Genomic DNA, 20660 nt, shown 5'->3' with positions numbered 1-20660 from the left:
GGAGGAATTAAAAGTGGGGAAAGCTTGGGAAGGAGGTTGCCATGCGAAGATAGCACAAGAGAATGACTTCTGAGCTCATTCCAACTGCTGGAGGCGATTGTAGGCAAGAGGGCTCCCTGCCCCCTAGAAGACAACAGATAAAGGGGGAGCAGGGCATATTTAGAGGAGTGGTACGTTTGTGGGAAGAAAGTCTTGGGTGTTGGCAGGAGTCTCAGTAAGTTCAGACAAGCACCTGAACTACCATTACTTTGGTTTCTCCAGTCACAGACTTTCTGTGCAATGTTGACCATCTCTTTCACACTCCCAGTATGTCTGTGACATTATATTAGTGACAAAACATCCGTACTAATGCAAAATCATAAAGCAAGCTGGGGCAGGGAACTTTCTGAGAGCTTCGTTGCTCATGGACTTTGCATCTTTTGTAAGATAGCAGTTAAAATATTAAACCAAAGTGAGTGAAGGGCTGGGACAGATTGGTTTTTCTCAGCCGGAGCCCTCTTACCATTTATTTGGCTCTGGCCAATGCAGGGGGTGGAGTGGGATCAAAGCAACTGTTATGAGTTGGTACTATAAATCACTGTAGGCTCTCCTACTCCACAAACTGCTAGTGCTGAATGTTCTCTATGATCATGTTGGCTAGCGAAACAGCCAGTTAGCTCCGTTTCAGAGTAGTAGCCGTGTTAGTCTGTATCCGCAAAAAGAAAAGGAGGACTTGTGGCACCTTAGAAACTAACAAATTTATTTGAGCATAAGCTTTCCTGAGCTACAGCTCAATGTTTTGGGGCTTGAGGAGGAAACTGGCATAGGGAGGTTATGCAGGCCCCTTAAATCCACAAACTGAAATAAGTATACAACTCTGCATAGTACAGTATAGAGAAACCAAAGGAAGCTGTAAGCATTTGTTTACGCTCTAACAGCCCAGTTGCTTAGATCTGTTACTCTGGATCTAAGAAAAGCAAATGTATCAACTGCATAGTTCTCAATAGGAATTATTTAAACTTCTGTTCCCCCAAATTGTCCAGCTTTTCTTGTACACTGCCTGCCAGACATCTGATCCCCAACATCACCCAGCAAGAGATCTTTTTACAGTTTCTAAATATTTCAAGCCTTGAACGTCAAATAATTTGGCTGCTGTTTCTAAGGGTTAGTGATCTTTATTGGACTGCTCAAAATCTCTGTACTGACATGTTTGTATGTCCAAAATCTTAAACAGACTGATTTAAGGGCTCCAAGATAAATTCTGAGATTCTCAAGTCTTTGGGACAAGGATTGTGTATGTATTTAACCAGCACAAGGGGCCTGATCCTGTCGAAGACCTTTGGACACTATTAGGATATAAATATTAAATAATAACTTTTGAGTTACAAGAACAACCATGTGGGGAGATTGCTTTAAGGTGTATGAATATCCCATCCCCAATTATCAGTTTATACAATAGCTGGTGGTGGGGATAGTCTGCTTTCTTAAGCCTGGAGTCAAAGATTTTGAGATAAATATGTGTACATTCTACACAAGGGGAACTATTCTTTATATCACTTAGGGTTGGAGATTTCCTTGTAGTACAAGGTGGCATGGCTGCAGACTGATATGATTCCCTGAGATTTCAACAATATAAACTAGAAAGCAATATAAGTCATCTACGAAAGCTTCCTCCATACAAGCTCTCCGAATGCATCTGAAACTTGACTTAAAACACCCTTGCTATTCCAGATCTGTCTTCTCTGCCCATCCCTGAGATGTTTCTGTAATAAGCACAAAATGGGAGACTACAATAAAATATTTTAATTTGACAAGCCAGTTTGAACTCAGACATACATGGGTGGCAGGCCAATGCACTAACCCACTGCTCATTAAACATACATGGGTGGCAGGCCAATGCACTAACCCACTGCTCATTATCTACACAGCCTTTTCCACATTGTAAACAAATGCCCATTCTACAATCAGATTTGCAATTAATCTGTTTTAATTTTAAAAATAAAATACAAATGAAAATACCAAACCCAGACTGATGAAACATATTAATTTCTCCTTACAATCATGTTCTTAATAGGTTTCCTACATAACCCTGCCAGCATACTTCAACACAAACCCATGACTGAGAGGGTACTTCAGTCTCCACACTTTCAGTCTTTGGGTTCCACTGCAGGTTGTCAACATGGATGCCTGGTACACATGTCTACCAGGACTGACAGCATCAGCTTATTCCACTTTGGTGAGCAAACAGCTATCAGATGGTAACATCTGGTCACTGTAGTCCAATGATCTGCTTGACAGAGTCTCTTCATCCTATTACCAGTCCTCTACTCTCTCCAGAGTCTCCCTAAACAGATATCTTCATTCTCTAATAATTTACCAGATGATTTTATCATAAAATCATCACTTTAAGTTTAGTGAACATATTTGATACACAGCTACAAAAATCCCTTTTAGGGGAGGTTCATATTCTGAAAAAGATCAAAGATCCAGCACCAAAAAATGACTAAAGCTTTGTTGTGTATGTTTCAGCTGTATGCATCCGATGAAGTGAGCTGTAGCTCACGAAAGCTTATGCTCAGATAAATTGGTTAGTCTCTAAGGTGCCACAAGTACTCCTTTTCTTTTTGCGAATACAGACTAACACGGCTGTTACTCTGAAACCTTTCAGCTGTTGTTAGACATTTGACTATAGGGTGCTCCAGTGAAATGCACAAGTTATGATATGCCCTTTAGTGACCATCAGAGTAACTTGATAAATTGCTCACTTTGGTTAAAGTGATTGTAATTAACTTGACTTTGATAACTTATCAATTGTTCTTCATGTCCACAGAAAGTAGGACAAGAAGTAATCAGCTTAATCTGCAGCAAGGAAGATTTAGGTTAGATATCAGGAGAAACTTTCTAACTAGAAGAGCAGTTAAACTCTGGAATACATTACCAAGGAAGGTTGTGGAATTCCTGTCAATGGAGGTTTTTAAGTACAGGTTAGACAATCACCTGTGAGGGATGGTGTAGGTATACTTGGTCCTGCCTCAGTGTGAGAAGAGTGGACTAGATGACCCCTTTCAGGTCCCATCCAGCTCTATGTTTTTTATGATTCTATAAGAACAAAGCATCATGTTTATTATTACAATCCATTTACATAGTGCTCTAACTCTACACAATACTATACACATATAGAGCAAGGGCTTGTCTTCATTGCAATGCTTAGCTTGAGATTTAACTCAAGCATTACACCCAATCCGACTCCAGTTCATAGACAAAAATCTCTACCTTGAGTTAAAGTGATGCTTTAAACTTGAGCTAGCTGGTCTGTCAGGTGGTATATGCTATTAATGCGGTGTGGATGCAGCTACAGCTCAAGTTAGCACAATTTATCGGATGCTAATCCAATCACTCTTTGCTGCTATCACAATCATTCTCTGCAGGTGAAGTGTGATGCTGCAATATGGCCACGCTCCCTTGAGCTTGGCTAGCTCAAGTGGAGTAACTTGAGCCTGTAACTCAAGCTAACTGGTGAAAACTGAGCAATTGACAGGGAAAGGATTTTTACTGACACTTTTTAAAACTCTGCTTTTTGTTAGCACAGATTTAACTTAAGTAAATAACATTTTGGAGAAAGGACAGTTTTGTTAAAGATTCAACAGCTCACTTTCAGTTAAGTTGTGAGAACATACAATAAACACTGGAATGATGGGCTGGGGAAACAGGGAGGATTATGTAGTTGTCTGTGAATACACAGAATAAAGGAGGGCAGCTGAGAAGGACTGGAAGGAAAGAAGAAAACTTCAGTGTTTGAGAAAATGAGTTTCAGATGAAGCTAGGCATCCATGACGAAATGTCAGAAACGCACCCAGAGAGAGAGGACTGAACAGACCGCTACCACAGAGAAAAGGCAGTAGTTGAATGCATGAGCGGTAAAATCCCAGAGATGGGATATAAAAATGAAACAGGTCTCAAACACAGGAACCTGATGGGCACTGGCAGAAAACAGAAGGCAGCAGGAAGAAAAGCCAGGAAAGGAGATAGTGAAGGAGGGCCAGCAACATACCGCAAGCAGCACCAGGGCCCTGGTTCAACAAAGCACTTCGCCACTGCTTTACATTAGGCATGGTTATGTCCAACCCCTCAGGCAATGCCCTCAAGCTGACGTGTGGATGCTCCAGGCCGGGGGGTGAGGACGGTGCAGGGGGACGTGGCGCGCTCTGGAGAGAGCCAGTGACACAGCTCCTGGACCGATTCGGTGATTTAGACGCACGGTGACAGGAGCTCCAGCCGGGCCGGCTCTGGTCAGTCACTGGTCGAGCCCCGAGGCCGGGCGGCGGCGGCGGGGCTGGGCTGCGTGACGGCCCCGTGCGCGCGCGGAACGGGCTGATAGTGACGCGGTGAGAGAGGGAGGGACGCACCCCGACGACACGAGAGAGCGGGCAGGACGAGTCATGGGACGGTGGCTCCCGAGGGCCAATGGAGGGACAGCACGGCGCGCGCTAAGGTCGTGACGGCAACGACGTGCCGCGGTGACGGCATCATAGCGGTCTCCGACAACGGGGTCCCGTGACGGCACCCGGGGGTCCCGGAAGGGGCGGGGCGGATGTGGGAGGCACAGCCCCCGGAGTGGGGGCGTCACTGCGGGAAGCTGCTCCGCAGCCCCCTCGGCCCCGCCCGCTTCGGAGGCAGCCGGGCAATCTGTATCCAGCATCTCTATTGGCTGGCTAGGGAGCCGCAGTTCAGCCAATGAGCGGCCGTTGTATTGGCCTGCTGGGCTCCAGGGGCCTGGGAGGAGGTTGCCGTGGAGACTGCAGGTGAGGCTCCCCCCTTCCCTGTAGAACGGACTCCCCTCAGCGGCGCGTCAACCCCCTCTCCCCGTCTTAGGCGGGCCGCTCTGCCCGCCGTTTACCCAGCCGGCCCGGGCTGCACACCGGACTGGGGCGTGGGGAGCTCTCTCGGGGAAGCAGCGGGGCCGGTGCCCGTGTGGGGGGAGTGCGGGCTGGTACCTGGCGCCTCTGCTGAGGGAGCGGAGGGCCCAGTGCTGCCGGGCACCTGTATGGAGAGCGGGGGTGCAGCCCTGTCCCCGCCCGGATGGGGGATCGGCATTGTGCGGGGAGGAGGTGCCTTGGGGGAGTGATCTCCGTGGGCCAAGCCTTGCTTACGTTAAAGCTCCCCGGATAATTGGGGAGCCCTCTAGTTCCAGAACCCACCGACGTCGCAGTTTCCACGGAGGGGCCCCGTTCCGCCCCTCTGTCTGCAGTTGCATCTCACAGGCCTATGGCTGGATGGAGCCTCCTGTGACGATTCTGCCGGGCTCTTGCACCCTTTACAACAGGGTTTCTCAAACACTTGGACGCTGAGCTTCTTTCAGGAAATGTAACAGATCTTCCCCCTCCCCTTCCTAAAAACCTACCCATCATCATTTATGCATCTACCTCTTCCTCTCCAGTCGCTCCCTCACACCTGTGCTCTGGAAAGTGGCACTGTGTACACGATAGACCGTGAAAACGATCCCTTTAGCATGTGGTCAAAAACTAGTTTTGGAAGAATGACCTTTTCTAAAACCTAAATCTAGTAGAAACACTTCTACAACTTTTTTTAAAAAGTCACTGAAAACTGCTGACTTTAAACAAATATTTCCTTATAGCGTTTGACACCTAAACATAACTGCAATGAGAACCTACCGTGAAACTCACAAGAACAATGCAAAATGAAAATGGAGCATAAATAGTTAAGTAAATTAGAATTAGAAAATTCTTTTGGTTTTAATAATCTAAAGAGCTGTGTGAAACAAGTAAATTTATTTTTGCAGTACCTGTATATGATTTTTAAGTTGGAAGGCTTAAAGTAGCACTATTCTATTGAGTGTCTCTGTCTAGACATAAAGTTTGCAGGTGCCTAAGGCTTTGTCTTGTACATAAAATTTGCTTTAATTGTACTGGTATATTATGTATACTGGTATAGCTAAAGTGGTACAAGCCACTTTCTATGGATACAGTTATACTAGCATTAAAATGCTTATACTGGTATAGTTTATTCCTGTAGAGTATTATTTTGCTATAAAATAACTGTGTCCGAATTAGGAATTGTACCAGTAAAAAATCACACCCCTAACTGACATAGTTATGCCAGTACAGAAACTCTGCTTTCTATTTTACTGTATTTCTCTTCTTCTGTCACCATTTGACTGTACTAGAGCTAAAAGTAACTTGACTCTTCTTTAAAAGTTTCTATTTGAGCAAAATGCAGAATTAAAATTGTTGCCATCCACATATTTTTCTTTCGCTTTGGTTGGTCTAGTCCAGGGGTCACCAACGTGGTGCCTGTGGTGCAGTGGCACCCGCCGGGGCAGTTGTGTGCGCCCGCAGGACACTGCACCGCCGAAATGCCGCAGCCGAGCGCGGCCGCCGGAGAACCGCCCGCCGAAATGCCACCGAGAAGCGTTGCCGTATTTCGGCGGCGATGCTTCTTACCACTGCCGCTTTTCCCACAGAAAGGTTGGGGACCACTGGTCTAGTCTCTAGTGCAATATCAGCCAAGCTACTGAGTTCCAATCCTGTGTCTACCAATAGGGTGACCATATTTCCCAAAGGGAAAGTAGGATACCATGTGAGGCTGGCCTGAGGGTCCCTGCCCCCCGCATGGGGCTGGCCCAAGCCCTGGGGCTGGAGTTGACAGCCCACACCCTGTTGTCACTTGCCCACCAAACATTCCCTTGGGGGCATGCTCCACTTTTTTGTTAAAACTGGGCATGTGTCCTGTTTGTTTGCTCTTGCCCTCTGATGATCAGTTGACAAGAGCAGATGGGACAAATGCCTAGTTTTGCCAAAAAAGTCAGGACATCTGGGATAGGAGTTAAAAAGGGAACTGTTCCATCCAAAATGGGATGTGTGGTCAACCTATCTATCAATGACTTGCTGTGTGACCTTGAGCAAGTCACCATGACCCTGATTTAGTCAGGTTCTTAAGTATGTATTTAAACTTAAGCTCAAGTAAACTTAAATACTTACCTAACTTTAAGTATCTCACTGAAATAGGGCCATGGAGCCCAATGTTTTTTAGAGCTGGTGATAATTTAATTTGGAGTCATGGATGTTCAGAATAGATCTAGGTGAAAATTGGACTTTTGGTTTCATTAGCAATTTAAAAAAAATTTTAAAAAAAATTGTTTAAGGTCAGTCCAAAAATGAACATTTAATTTATTTTTTAACAAATTTAAAAAAAACAACTTTTTTGGGTAAAACAAAACATTTTGATTGAGCATTTTAAAATGTTTTTGAATTTTTAAAAGTAAAAATAAAGGAAATTTAGAGACAAAAAGTTTGACTGAAAATTTTGCCCAGCTCTAGTTCTGTAACTTCTGATAATCAGGCCTCTGTTTCCTCCATTTATAAAACGGGGAAAATACGTGCATGTCTTGCAGGGATTTTGAAGCTTTGTTAACTAATGTTTATGAAATGCTTTGAAGACGTAAAATACTTTATATTATTGTTCAATTTTCTGTGTAATTTGGATGCAAGTGATAGAAGTTTTAGTTGAGGAGGGAAAATCAGTGTGTGTGAACCAACAAAATGTGATCACTTCTGAATGAGTTAAATTAAAGTAAAAACATGCTTTCTTTACATGTGAAAGCGCTCATCAATGATATCTGAATTCATTCAGCTCATAAAAAGAAAAGGAGTACTTGTGGCACCTTAGAGACTAACCAATTTATTTGAGCATGAGCTTTCGTGAGCTACAGCTCATGCTCAAATAAATTGGTTAGTCTCTAAGGTGCCACAAGTACTCCTTTTCTTTTTGCGAATACAGACTAACACGGCTGTTACTCTGAAACCTGTCATTCACCTCATAGTTCAGCACTCCCACTGCTTCCTGCTGTGGTTAATTCTGGAGTTACCTTGCTATTAATATGGTCTACAATATAAAAGACTGTTTTTAGCCTGCTGTGCACATGTCATTTTTTTGTATGTCTGCTGATGTGAGGGATTTGTCTCATGGCAGTGAACATTTAAAATAAAACATGTACAATTCCTTTCACGTTCTTTTGCCATTACTTGCATCATACTTCAAGAAATTAATAGAATGAAAATTATAGATTTAATTTAAATGAAAAATAACTGGTTTTAAATGTGAATACCAGTTTTCAAATTTTCTATCAATGTTAAAATTGCTAGGGATATTAACCTCCCTCCTTTCAAAATGGAGAAGTTTTTATCATAGAAGTTTAGCTTCTTTTTGTTGCCAAATATTTACTTCATAGACCTCTATGGGTATGCAGCTCTAAAGTCCTGCCTTTGCAAGAGAGATGAGAGACACTGTGTTGTCATTGGCCCACCTACACTCTGTATAGGGAACGTTTAAAAAAAAAAAAAGTGCTCCACTGATACTTGCACTAGTTCAGCTTCGTAAAAGTTAGCAACAGTAGCTGGGAGCGCTAGTATAGAGGGCTTGCCAGCTTGCTTTGAATAGTAGACCAATTGGATGTGCTCTGAAAGAAGCCATGATGGCTGCCTCCTCTGACACTCAGCACCAGGACAACTTTTTCCTTGATTTCTGTCTTGTTCCACAGACTCTCGTTGTGGGAAGGGCATTGGGTTCTAGCCCCAGAAATGCATCTGTGAACAGGGATTTTGGTCTTGTGCTGCTGATACAGGGGCAGGAAGTCAGCCCTGCTCTGAGAAGAGGACTTTTTCCATAATTTTAAAAAATGATGCGATGGTGCAGGTAGACTATAGCAATGCACCGCAAGGAGGCAGAATTGAGGCTACACAGGCAACTTTATCTTCGTCATTGTCTGACATTTAAAGGAGTACTTTTGGCACCTTAGAGACTAACCAATTTATTTGAGCATAAGCTTTCGTGAGCTACAGCTCACTTCATCAGTATGCATCCAATGAAGTGAGCTGTAGCTCACGAAAGCTTATGCTCAAATAAATTGGTTATTCTCTAAGGTGCTACAAGTACTCCTTTTTGCGAATACAGACTAACACGGCTGCTACTCTGAAATCTGACATTTAAGTGATTAATGTGGCAGCCTTAACATTCGTTTAATGTAATGTTTTTGGATGTTCTCAAGAATATCATATCTAACTTAGGGATTATATTTAATATTACTGTTACAGTACACATAAATCTCCAGCTGACTAATGTACCATAGTTAAAAGTGCATTGCAAATATTCATTTTTTTCTAGTGTTTAAAGTCTTAAAAGCAAAAAGAAAATAAGGAACAATTGCATTTCCTTTCATCTTAATTATTTTAGAACTTTATTTACAATTGTTTTTAAGATTGTTATTGTCAATTCTTGTTTATATTGTAAGGTGCTATGACGCTTGTAAAAATTTCCAATTAAATTGTTAAATAATGATTATATGTTTTTAATAATAAATGTTTTCCATTTATAGTAAATATAATTGCAATCCCTGTTTGCTCTTCAGACCTATCTGACTGGCCCTCCACCTGACTCTAGTGGGAGAATCTTTCTGAACATGGTAAGGTGGCAGTCCAGCACAAGCTGCTTATCAGACATCTTGGTGGTATGGCTCTCTGAGAGAGCAGCGAATTCTCGGTGCCACATGTTGCTTGAATCCTTTCATGTGTTTGATGTGAGAAACCAAAAACAATTTTCCATATTTCCTTATCCCAAGACTTAGCCGCTCTCTGTGGAGTGTTAATTGGCACAACTAGAACATTGCATTTTCAGTAATCATCCTTGTAGTGATTGGTAAATTAAGGAGCTTCACTGTAATCCATATGTCCATTCTACTGGCTCCAGGATTCCTAGGGATGGTTTAAATGTCCTCCCCTGCCATTAAAGGAGCTTCCTTTGTCTTGCTTGTCATATTCTGCAGTTAGTGGGTTGATGAAGTAACCATTATATACTGAAGTAGTAATAATTTCTTACATTTGCAGTGCTAACCTGGGTTTTATTGTGAGATTTTCAACTAGAGAGAGAAATGATAAAAATTCTGGTGGCAAGAGTGAGATGAGGAACTGAGCCAGATATGAATTTCATGTATGTAACTGTTTCTTGATTCTCATTCTTAGATCCGAATTGCAGCATTGAATGCCAGCTCCACAATTGAGGATGAGCATGAAGGTACCTTCAAAAGTCACAAAACACAGACAAAGGAGGCTCAAGTAAGTAAAACAATTTTAATAATGTGGAAAATTGACATTGAATCTCTTCTGATATGTTCTAATCTCCCAACATTGGGTCTGTTCTCTCGTAATTTTTGGTTCTAGGGGGAAGAGCTACATTAATATTCTCATCTCCTAAACTCAGCCCTTAGCATACCATGACTCTACTGAAATGGGGTACAGTGCATCTGTGTGGCTTATTTGTGAGTAGGCTGCATTAGTTTAGGAGCTGAGTTTCCTGTCTGCTTACTGAGGAGATGAAGAAATATTAGCTGTTGAAAGAGATAAGTTGCCTGACTCTACGATACAAACTGAAGACATTTTGATAGGAATGATCTCAGTGTCTCAGCTTTGTGAATCATTCCAGTCATGTTAGTTAGGTAAACTAAGCAAAGATAATCTACGGAGGCCAAGTTCAAGGTGCTGATTTATCTGGCTGATTATATCTCATTCAGAAATATAATTATAATTCATTTAATTATAGACAACTAATCTGAGCACAGTTTGTTTCTGTATAATACTCTCCTGATTTACTAAGAATGTCTCATGGGTACAGATTATTGCAAGAGAAAACATAAAGAGTGTGTATTTTTAATTGATCTTGCAAGGCCTTACACTCAACATGGTGGCTTTTCTCTGTTTGGATGTAATGTGATAACTTTTCAATACTGCAGCTGATCAATTTGAATGTTTCAAGAATGATCTAGGCTTCAGTAGACAGAACCTTATTGACCTTGGTGAAAATCAAAAGGAGAAAACTGGGGACAGCGGGAACCACAGGCATCTTGGTTAGCAGAACTAGCAGCTTAAACCACCTCTCTAATTGTTTATAGACCAAAGATCTTGTTGATGGCAGCTGTCAATCTTCCTTCTTCTCCAGACATCTAGAAAGACTTATATTCAGTGTTGGAGAGGAGACAAGGGTTGTGATACATGTAGGTACCAATGACACAGGGAAAGGTAGGAGAGAGATCCAGTCTAAATTTGGCCTCCAGGTAGGTTAGAGATTAAAATAGAGGACCTCCAGGGTGGCATGTCTCTGATATGCTATCAGAATTGAGAGCAATGGAACTGCTCATGTAGTTCTCTCAATATAAATGAGATGGTGCTGCTGGCAGGGCATTCTCTTTGAGAGATCCTTGATTTTGGAAGTCCCTTTCCTTGGTCTACCAGAGCCCAGGTTTGTTAACCACCTGAGCATGCTGCATACCCCATCCTTTTCCGCTCCTCTTTGTTTTGCCTGTTGAGGAGGCAGCATGCCTCAGCATGTCAGCTGAGGGGGACATATTTATGGGCATTGTTTGCAGTGGTCGTGTAGCTGTGAAGAAGAGCTCTGTGTAAGCTTCAAAGCTTCTCTCTTTCACCAGCAGATGTTAGTCCAGTAAAAAATATTACCTCACCCACCTTGTCTCTCTCATGTTTATGGGCAGCCCTTTTTTATGTTGTGATTTTTAATTATGAGATAGGCACCTAGAGCACTGGATGGGCATCTCTAGTTGTATTTTAATAAACTGAAGAAATACATTTATTTTTCTGTAGCTGAGAGATGGCCTTTGCTTCCCCTTCTCCTCCAAAGTTACTTAATGATTAACTCCTCATGGCGATTGGAGTGCCTGTCTCAGTTCTTAGGCTCCTGTCATATAATAAATACTGTGCAGATGCAAGGAGGCTTCCCACATGGAACTCATTGTAGGATCAATGAATTATTTAGCTAACATTATTGATAAATCGTCATATTTATCAGATAGAAATATTTAAAAGAAAAGAACGTGTATTTATTGTTAAAACCTTAGATTTTACAGCTTCACTTAGGCCTTTTTCATACTGTTTATGAAACCATTCTAGCAGCTGCCATATTTAAGTAGAGTCGTTACTAGCAACAACTGAATTAACTTTCCTGACCAGTGTAGACTGGGTTTTTTCTATTGTAAAACTATGCTGAATACTAACCACTTTGACAGGTAGCTTTTAGTATGGTTTTATAACTAGATTCACAAAAAATATTTTACAAACTGCAAAGGTGATAGACTCGTAATAATAACAACTGCGCTTAGCCTGGTTACAACTATTGGACCCAATTCAGGAAAGCCTATCTATTCAGAGAGGGTGCTTTATTGTTCATATTAATGAAGAAATATACTTATTCCATTGAAGCCCAATGGGACTTAAGTATGTGCTTAAAGTTAAGTATGTGCATGAGTGCTTTCCTGAATAGGATTGACAGAAATGCTTTCCTGAATAATGGCCATGGTATGCACATTGTTTTAAGGCTGTATTAAACACCCTTCCCCCCCTTCTCCCCCCACCCCCCCAGCAAATTGCTTTTGACTTCCACATATTTTCTTAAAATCTCTAATTTTATTGCAAGGATTCTCCTTGGTTGTTCTAGTATTTTATTCTTTTATTTCTGAAGACTATTAAATAAAAAGTTAATAGAAAAATCAGTAGAGAAAATCCATTATATAAATCTTCTCTTATTTAAGTGTTACTTCTGCATAAGAGTTGTGATGATTATGTTGTTAATTTTGTTACTTTGACCCACAGGAGGCAGAAGCTTTTGCTCTGTATCACAAAGCTTTGGACCTTCAGAAACATGACCGATTTGAAGAGTCTGCCAAAGCTTACCATGAGCTGCTTGAGATTCGTCTTCTGCGAGAGGTCAGTGAAATTTAGAGAGTCAAAGTGAAAGATAGCCACATCTTTACTGCATTTTGTGCTATTCCATTGTGTCTTGGCCATGGATGACTCAAAAATGTAATGCTGGTTGTCAGTTGGCTGGTTATTTGCTGCTGTTTATCACTAGTCTAATTCCTGATGTCAAGGGTACATTTGTTTTGTTTACCATTTTCAGGCAGTTCTCTCTGGTGATGAGAAAGAAGGGTTAAAACATCCAGGCTTGATGTTAAAATATTCCACCTATAAAAATCTAGCGCAATTGGCAGCACAGCGAGATGACCTGGAGACAGCCATGGAGTTCTACTTAGAGGTACAGTAGAGTCTGAGTACAATATGAGAGTCTCAATATTTACTAGTCTTGCTGAAGTAGATGTGAGAGACCCTCACCATATTTTGTATAAATGATTTGCATTAGGGCTGTCAAGTGATTAAAAAGATTAAGCGTGCGATTAAACAATAATAGAATACCATTTATTTAAATATTTTGGATGTTTTCTACATTTTCAAATATATAGATTTCAGTTACAACACAAAATACAAAGTGTAGAGTGCTTAATTTATATTTTTCTGATTACAAATATTTGCACTGTAAAAAAAACAAAAAAATAGTATTTTTCAATTCACCTAATACAAGTACTGTAGTGCAATCTCTTTGTCATGAAAGTTGAACTTACAAATATAGAATTAAGTACAAAAAATAACTGCATTCAAAAATAAAGCAATGGAAAACTTTAGAGCCTACAAGTCCACTCAGTCCTATTTCTTGTTCGGCCAATTGATCAGACAAACAAGTTTGTTTACATTTGCGGGAGATAATGCTGCCCGCTTCTTGTTCGTAATGTCACCTGAAAGTGAGAACAGATGTTCTCATGGCACTGTTGTAGTCTGTGTCACAAGATATTTACATTGCAGATGTGCTAAAGATTCATATGTCCCTTCATGCTTCAACCACCATTCCAGAGGACATGTGTCCATGCTGATGACAGGTTCTGCTCGATAACAATCCAAAGCAGTGCAGACAGATGCATGTTCATTTTCATCTTCTGAGTCAGATGCCACCAGCAGAAGGTTTATTTTCTTTTTTGGTGGTTTGGGTTCTGTAGTTTTCACATCGGAGTGTTGCTCTTTTAAGACTTCTGAAAGCAGGCTCCACACCTCTTCCCTGTCAAATTTTGGAAGGCACTTTAGATTCTTAAACCTTGGGTTGAGTGCTGTAGCTATCTTTAGAAATTTCACATTGGTACCTTCTTTGAGTTTTGTCAAATCTGCAGTGACAGTATTCTTAAAATGAACATGTGATGATGGGTCATCATCTAAGACTACTATAACATGAATATATAAGGCAGAACGCTGGTAAAACAGCAGGGGACATAAAATTCTCCCCCAGTGAGTTCAGTCACAAATTTAATTAACGCATTATTTTTTTAATGAGCGTCATCAGCATGAAAGCATGTCCTCTGGAATGGTGGTCGAAGCATGAAGGGGCATACGAATGTTCAGCATATCTGACATGTAAATACCTTGCAGTGCTGGCTACAAAAGTGCCATGCAAATGGCTGTTTTCATTTTCAGGTGACATTATAAATAAGAAGTGGCAGCATTATCTCCCATAAATGTAAGCAAACTTGTTTGTCTTAGCGACTGACTGAACAAGAAGTAGGACTGAATGGACTTGTAGGCTCTAAAGTTTTGTATTGTTTCGTTCTTGAGTGCAGTTATGTAACAAAAAAATTTGACATTTTTAAGTTGCACTTTCACAGTAAAGAGAGTGCACTACAGTACTTGTATGAGGTGAATTGAAAAAGCCTGTTTCTTTTATCATTTTTACAGTGCAAATACTTGTAATAAGAATAATATAAATTGAGCAGTGTACACTTTTTATTCTGTGTTGTAATAGAAATCAATATATTTGAAAATGTAGAAAAACATCCAAAAATATTTAAGCAATTTCAATTGGTGTTCTGTTGTTTAACAGCGCAATTAAAACTTCGACTAATCACAAATAATTTTTGAGCTAAATGCATGAGTTAATTGAGATTAATCGACAGCCCAAATTTGCATGTATTGTGTGTATGTTTAGGTAATAAATATGGTATTACTTGCTCACCTTTTCAGTCCCAAAGAACAATAGTGTTCCATCATAAACCTCAACTCTAGCAAATACAAACTATATTAGGCAATGTGTACAGACACACACATGCATGTGTAGACGTGTATATGGTGTGATATTTTTGTTTTCTAGGCTGTAATGTTAGACTCTACTGATGTCAACCTGTGGTATAAAATTGGTCGTGTTGCAATAAGGCTAATCCGTATGCCACTGGCACGACATGCTTTTGAAGAAGGACTCAGATGTAATCCTGATCACTGGCCTTGTTTAGATAACCTCATCACAGTCTTGTACACGCTCAGTGACTATACAAGTAAGTACAGTTAGTTTTTGTATAATTTTTCTTAAAATATGCAATTCAAGTAAAAATCAATATGATCAGAACAGTACAGTGATGCAGTCTTTCAGACAATATCTTAAACAAGCAATGTATTGAAATTATAAGACACTAATGTGTAAGTTTTTCAAGGTAAAGTACAGTGATTTGTAACGGTTTTTAATTACAGGAAAAATCCCTATCTGCTGCTTTTATTTATTGAAAACCATCATTGTGCTCATTTATTTTTATTTAGTTCTTTTCTCTTTTAGAATTCCTATGACTTTTTTAAATAATGAAAATAAAATTAAGTTTATATCATTTTATGTTACAAGGGATCCCAAACAGAACACACAGACGAGGGGCAAGGAAACAAAAGTTCCAACCATGGATATTGAGTTGAAATGCGTTTTGTCCCCTGGTCCCCCAAAGGATTTGCTTTTCTGTAGGAAATGTTTGAGGTGGACTATAAGCAAGATCCTTTTGGGGGAGGAATTTTTTGAATTCAGTATCCCTGGTTGGATTCATGAGTCTGGATTCAATTAAAAATTCACAGAAACAGCATTTAAATTGTTTGTTAAATAAAATAATCTTAAATATGTTGTATACATAAAAAAACATTTTTATCAAAAATGTTTTACATTTAAAACCAGCTGATTTATTAAACAAAGGAAGTATTATCTGCAGTTAGTGACTTGAACTGATTATCTATGGTCTCTAGGTCCTTTAAGATTTTAGAAACAGGAGATCTCATTCTCTCACACCTAAGTTTTATTCATAGAGTGGAAGAGGAAAACAAGCCTTTACTGGTTTTTCAACTCCCAACTGGTTTCTTACCCTTGCATGAGCTAGTCCATTGAGCTGAACTAGTTAAATAAACTGAGGAGAAGAAAATATTTGCTCTGCAGCACACTGTTTTCCCTCCTCTATAAATAGAACTACAGTACAACAGGATACTCTCTAAGCTGGTTCCATTGTAAGTATTGATCAGTGTGTGGTAGTAATTTAACTATTAAGGACCAGGTAATGCACTCCATGGAAAAATACATGTAAGGAAGTTCGTGTTGTAGCTTGTGGAGTTTCTGAGATACCTTGTCAGTAGACAGGGTTTCTGTGGCCACAAAGGGAGCAGGGGACGAGGCCCAGCACCTGTGTAAATGTCTGAAGATCTGTGAGGAAATTCCTCAGAGGACCAGGGATCCATACTACTTCCTGAGCCACTCCCTTTTTTCCCAGCAGCACAGCTTCCTTAGGAGCTGCACCTTACCGCTCTACCCACCTAATGGGAAGATAAGGTGGAATGGGTTTGTGCAAAAGTTCCACCTGATAAAGTCACCATTAATTTCTTCTGGAATTTTAGCAAAGGATGATGCCGTGAAGAGCAGCTATCCTTAGACATGCTTCCCTCCAGAAGGTCACACAACTCCAAAAAACCTGTGGAGTACCAACTACATGCTGTTTCTGAGGAAATTTCTCTGTGGTCTCGAAAGTTGGAAGATGTAGCATTAATTCCCCTCTCTTCTGCAATTTTAGTCCATAAAGACAGGATATCCACGTCTTCTATCCCCTCTGCCTCATGCAGCAAGAGAGATATGGCCCTGCACCAGTCTGAAGTTATGAATGGCACTCTTAAACTCTGCTTAATCAGATAAAAGGATGAAACAGCAAACATTTCAATTAAGTTCTTTTTTAATCCATACTTTTTTTTCTGATGGGAAGATATTTGTCTCTATGCGGAAGGACATTTAATTCTTTGGGTAATAATCTATTCTCCTCTGCCCCACAATACTTAAAAAATATCTGTAGGATTTAGAGTGAAAGTATGATTTGGAGCTGTGATCTATTATACATCAGAGTGCATGCAAGAAGCTTCCCTGTAGACCTCTCTCTCACTCTCATGCATGTTCTTTGTCTTTGTTGTCATTTCTAGCAAGTTACCTCCAGGATTTGAGTATAAAACTACAATATATTTCATAGTTATGGTTAATTATGCAGCAATTGATATAACTGTCTCTCAACTTTCAAATTCAGGTTTCATGTGGTAGATGAACCAATACAAATTAAGGTTAATAGGTGACTCCAAGGTAAATTAGAGATGTAGGGCCTGATCCCGTCGTCCTTCCTCATGAAAATAGTCTTAATGGAGTAAATGGGATTACTCCGGTGAGTAAAGAATGCAGGATATGGCCTTTCCTGCTGTAATGCAATTTGTAATGCAGTGATCATGATAAATGCTGAGGAATGGTGTAAAAACACTGAAGGATTCCTGTTTTTCAGAAATATGGGGTTTGAAACCAAAACTTGATAAATGACTTTGTTAAGCTGTTTAGCAAAGTTGTAGATTTGTTTTTAGGGGCTAAAACTTGAGAATGTGGGGTTATGATTAGGATGCCCAGGTAAGTTATTTTATTTGTATATCTATGTGTTTAACCATTTGCAGAGAGAATTACAAATCAATGATTGTCGAAATGTTTCATGTCCAGTTGAAGATTTTAACAATCTTGTTAGTAGTTTATATTTATCCCAGAAGTGGGAACTTTTGAATGATCCAAAGTGTCAAATTGCCCATAATTCTTATTTCTGTTTCCTCTATTAGCATGTTTGTATTTTATCTGCAAAGCTCTGGAGAAAGACTGCCAATACAGCAAAGGACTGGTATTGAAGGAGAAGATTTTTGACGAGCAACCTTGCCTCAGGAAAGACTCGTTAAGGATGTTCCTCAAATGGTGAATCTCATTCTTAGTCATCCTATAGTTCTTACATTAGAATTTTAGGATAGGAGTAGTTCAGAAAGCCTAGTGAGGTCCAACATTTTAAACTAATATAATTGTACCATGTAGTTTTTGTCTTCTGAATAAACCTTATTGCTGTGTTAGGCACTATTTTCCATGTTAATTACTTGTTGCAAGAAGAAAATTCTAACTTTTTCTTTGTAGTGTTCCAAAATTATTTTAATTCCCAGACTTTTTTAAATTCCCATTATTGTGTTTTGCTTTTATATATAACTATAATTGAAACATGTACATCCACCTCCCCTGTCTGTTCTTTTCAGGATTTACTTTCCTAATTGAAATCACTTCTTAATTACCACCTTTCCATGGCATTTGACTTGGGACCAGCTCTAGCTGTCCCTGAAATCAATGTAAAGACTTGCATTGACTTCAGTGAGAATTGTATATGGTTATTAGTTTTGTAAGCTTCTGTCGTATCTGAGATGCAAGAATCCTGTAAGATTATGTGAGCATTTGGATTATTTATTTCTGAAAACTGTTATTGAAACATTATGGTTGAGATTTGTTGTTTATTTATTTATTGTTTATATTATGATAATGCCTAGAAGCCCCAACGAAGTTTGGGGTCCCGTTGTGCTAGGCATTGTACAAACCTATAGTTAGAGACTTCCCCCTTCCTTGAAGATTTTATAATCTCAAAGGTGGGAGAAACAGTGACACAGAGAATTGAAGTGATTTACCCAAAATCACCAGCAGATCAGTAGCAGAGCCAGGTCTCCTGACTCCCCATCTAACACTCTGTCCATCAACAAAACTCAAGAAATTGAAAATTAGGATTTTAATTCAACTGTAACTCAGTCCCATTGTGCATCTGTAATATTTTATATTCCTGCGCATGTGGATAACATCATTGCCTTAATATGTGTGTGCTATGTGGATGAATTAAAGTGGAATGTGAGTCTTGGTGCACATCTATTGATTCTTTGGTCAGACATGCAAATAGAGTTTTTCACTTTATCAGCACTGTACTCTACACAGCCTGCAAATTTTGAAACATGAAGTGTGGGGGATCATCTGAAGGGATGCAGATGTGTATCACTGGCTTTCTATAGTATCCTGAGAGAGTCATTTTAAAATTTCATTTTTTAGAGCATAGCAAACTCTTGAGTGCTCAGCATCTGAACATGTGAAACTTGATTTGAAAGTTAATTTTTTGTGGACATACAGTTACAGACTCAAATAATCCTAGGTAGTTAAGGTGGAGTGTGTGTACTGGGAAAGAGCAGAAAGGCTGCCAGACCTATTTGGGCTCCTGATGCATCTTAAGATAGAAGTTTAGTGTAGGGATGGCTTTATAGCTTGCAAGGAAGGAGCTAGCGAATCTTAAAGGAAGGACGGTCTTGTTTTTGACTTGGGCTAGATATAGAGAATAAGGGCCTGTGACGTAGACTTTTGGTTGGTTAGTTACTTAGGCCATGATTTAGCAAAGCTTTAAGCACATAAATTCAGCAAAGCATTTAATGATAATTTTTTCCCCACAGTCTGATATCTCAAAAACAATGGAATAGATATTTTTCAAACTCTCAAAAAATTCACTTCTGGACTGAAAACATGCAAGAGAATTTTCAACCCTAGATGTTATTTTTGCTGAAACTTTGAGTTGCTCAAAATGGGACCCTGGAACAAAAGGAGCTTCTCAGCCATAACAATAGCATTGCTGTAATCGATCTCACTGCTTTCCTATTCATTTCCCACTTTTTAGAAAGTGAAAGAGGAGAATCTGCCTTGAACCATCTAATTTTAGAATGAACTGTGAACAAATGTATATGTGCTTTTATATGTGATTACTGTTTTTGTACCCTACATTAGAGGAGAATCTTAAATTAATCTCTTTGATATTAAAAAAATAAAACTACCTATGTTGTCTTCCTTTCTCACCACCTCTCAGTGACATGTCGATCCATGATGTGAATGTGAGCGCAGCTGAAACAAGAGCAATCATAGATGAAGCATTGGAGCTACGTAGAAGGAGGCAGGCTCTAATGGTGCGAGAGAGAGAACCAGATCTTAAGCTTGTCCAGCCAATTCCCTTTTTCACGTAAGTCATCACTGTTTCTGTTTCGGAAAGTCATGGCCATAGTTCATTGGAATCTCTTCAGCATGTATTTTTCCTCATTACATGTATTTATTTTTTTTAAGTTTCAGTAATCCATAAGGAGTGTGGCTCTGTTCATGTTTCCAGATTAAAGTTGATACATACCAGTTAAAACATGCTGAAACAAAATTGTGGTGTGAACTAGGAACAAGTAGCTAAATTCAGGATATCTTCACAACAGAAAATTTGAAATTTTCCTGCATTGATTGGTTTGCATCTGAAATTTAAAGCTTTTTTTAATTTATGTTTTTAATATTTTTACCATTTGGATAATGGGGATTTATAAACTAATTACTATTCTACAAAAATGTTCTATTGTGCATTTGGATAGTCTAGGAATTCTGTTAGAATACATTGTGTGTTTTAAATACATGTGTTAGAGACTTCTGTGATCTTATTTAGGGCCTGTTTCTGCCACCCTTATTTGCACTGAATAGTTTTCTCTGCAAGTAGTCCAATTTCAGAGCAAGTTACTACTAATTGTATAAAAGGCTGACAAAATCTTGCCCTTACCTATTGAGTATAATGCTAGACCTGAAAATTCATATTAAACTGGGTTAATGTT

The 20660-nt window shown here is 39.6% G+C and overlaps 1 protein-coding gene and 1 long non-coding RNA gene across 8 annotated transcripts in view; one reads left to right on the top strand and one right to left on the bottom strand.

Moving 5' to 3' along the window:
- LOC144275751 (uncharacterized) overlaps window positions 1-4464 on the bottom strand; it is a 29652-nt gene extending 25188 nt beyond the window's left edge. The window contains exon 1 of one of the 2 annotated variants that reach the window (XR_013348096.1): window positions 2918-4464. This is a non-coding gene — a long non-coding RNA (uncharacterized LOC144275751). The remainder of the gene's footprint in view (window positions 1-2917) is intronic. The other variant, XR_013348097.1, reaches the window with a different exon arrangement.
- A 96-nt stretch (window positions 4465-4560) lies between these two features.
- Window positions 4561-20660, top strand: part of CABIN1 (calcineurin binding protein 1) — a 205453-nt gene continuing 189353 nt past the window's right edge. For 5 of the 6 annotated variants that reach the window (XR_013348094.1, XM_077835274.1, XM_077835272.1 and 2 more), the window contains exons 1-9: window positions 4596-4781; window positions 5615-5697; window positions 9404-9457; window positions 10014-10106; window positions 12651-12764; window positions 12958-13092; window positions 15025-15205; window positions 17805-17934; window positions 19889-20038. Coding sequence is in view for 5 of the 6 variants with exons in the window: in XM_077835274.1 (XP_077691400.1) it covers window positions 9455-9457; window positions 10014-10106; window positions 12651-12764; window positions 12958-13092; window positions 15025-15205; window positions 17805-17934; window positions 19889-20038 (806 nt within the window). In the remaining variant the exon portion in view is untranslated. Of the gene's footprint in view, window positions 4782-5614; window positions 5698-9403; window positions 9458-10013; window positions 10107-12650; window positions 12765-12957; window positions 13093-15024; window positions 15206-17804; window positions 17935-19888; window positions 20039-20660 lie in introns of all 6 variants that reach the window. The other variant, XM_077835271.1, reaches the window with a different exon arrangement.

This window comes from Eretmochelys imbricata, chromosome 15 (genome assembly GCF_965152235.1).
Source record: "Eretmochelys imbricata isolate rEreImb1 chromosome 15, rEreImb1.hap1, whole genome shotgun sequence".
In the NCBI taxonomy this organism is placed as follows: domain Eukaryota; kingdom Metazoa; phylum Chordata; order Testudines; family Cheloniidae; genus Eretmochelys; species Eretmochelys imbricata.
Note: the sequence above shows the minus strand (reverse complement) of the source record. Positions and strands in the feature narration are given on the sequence as shown.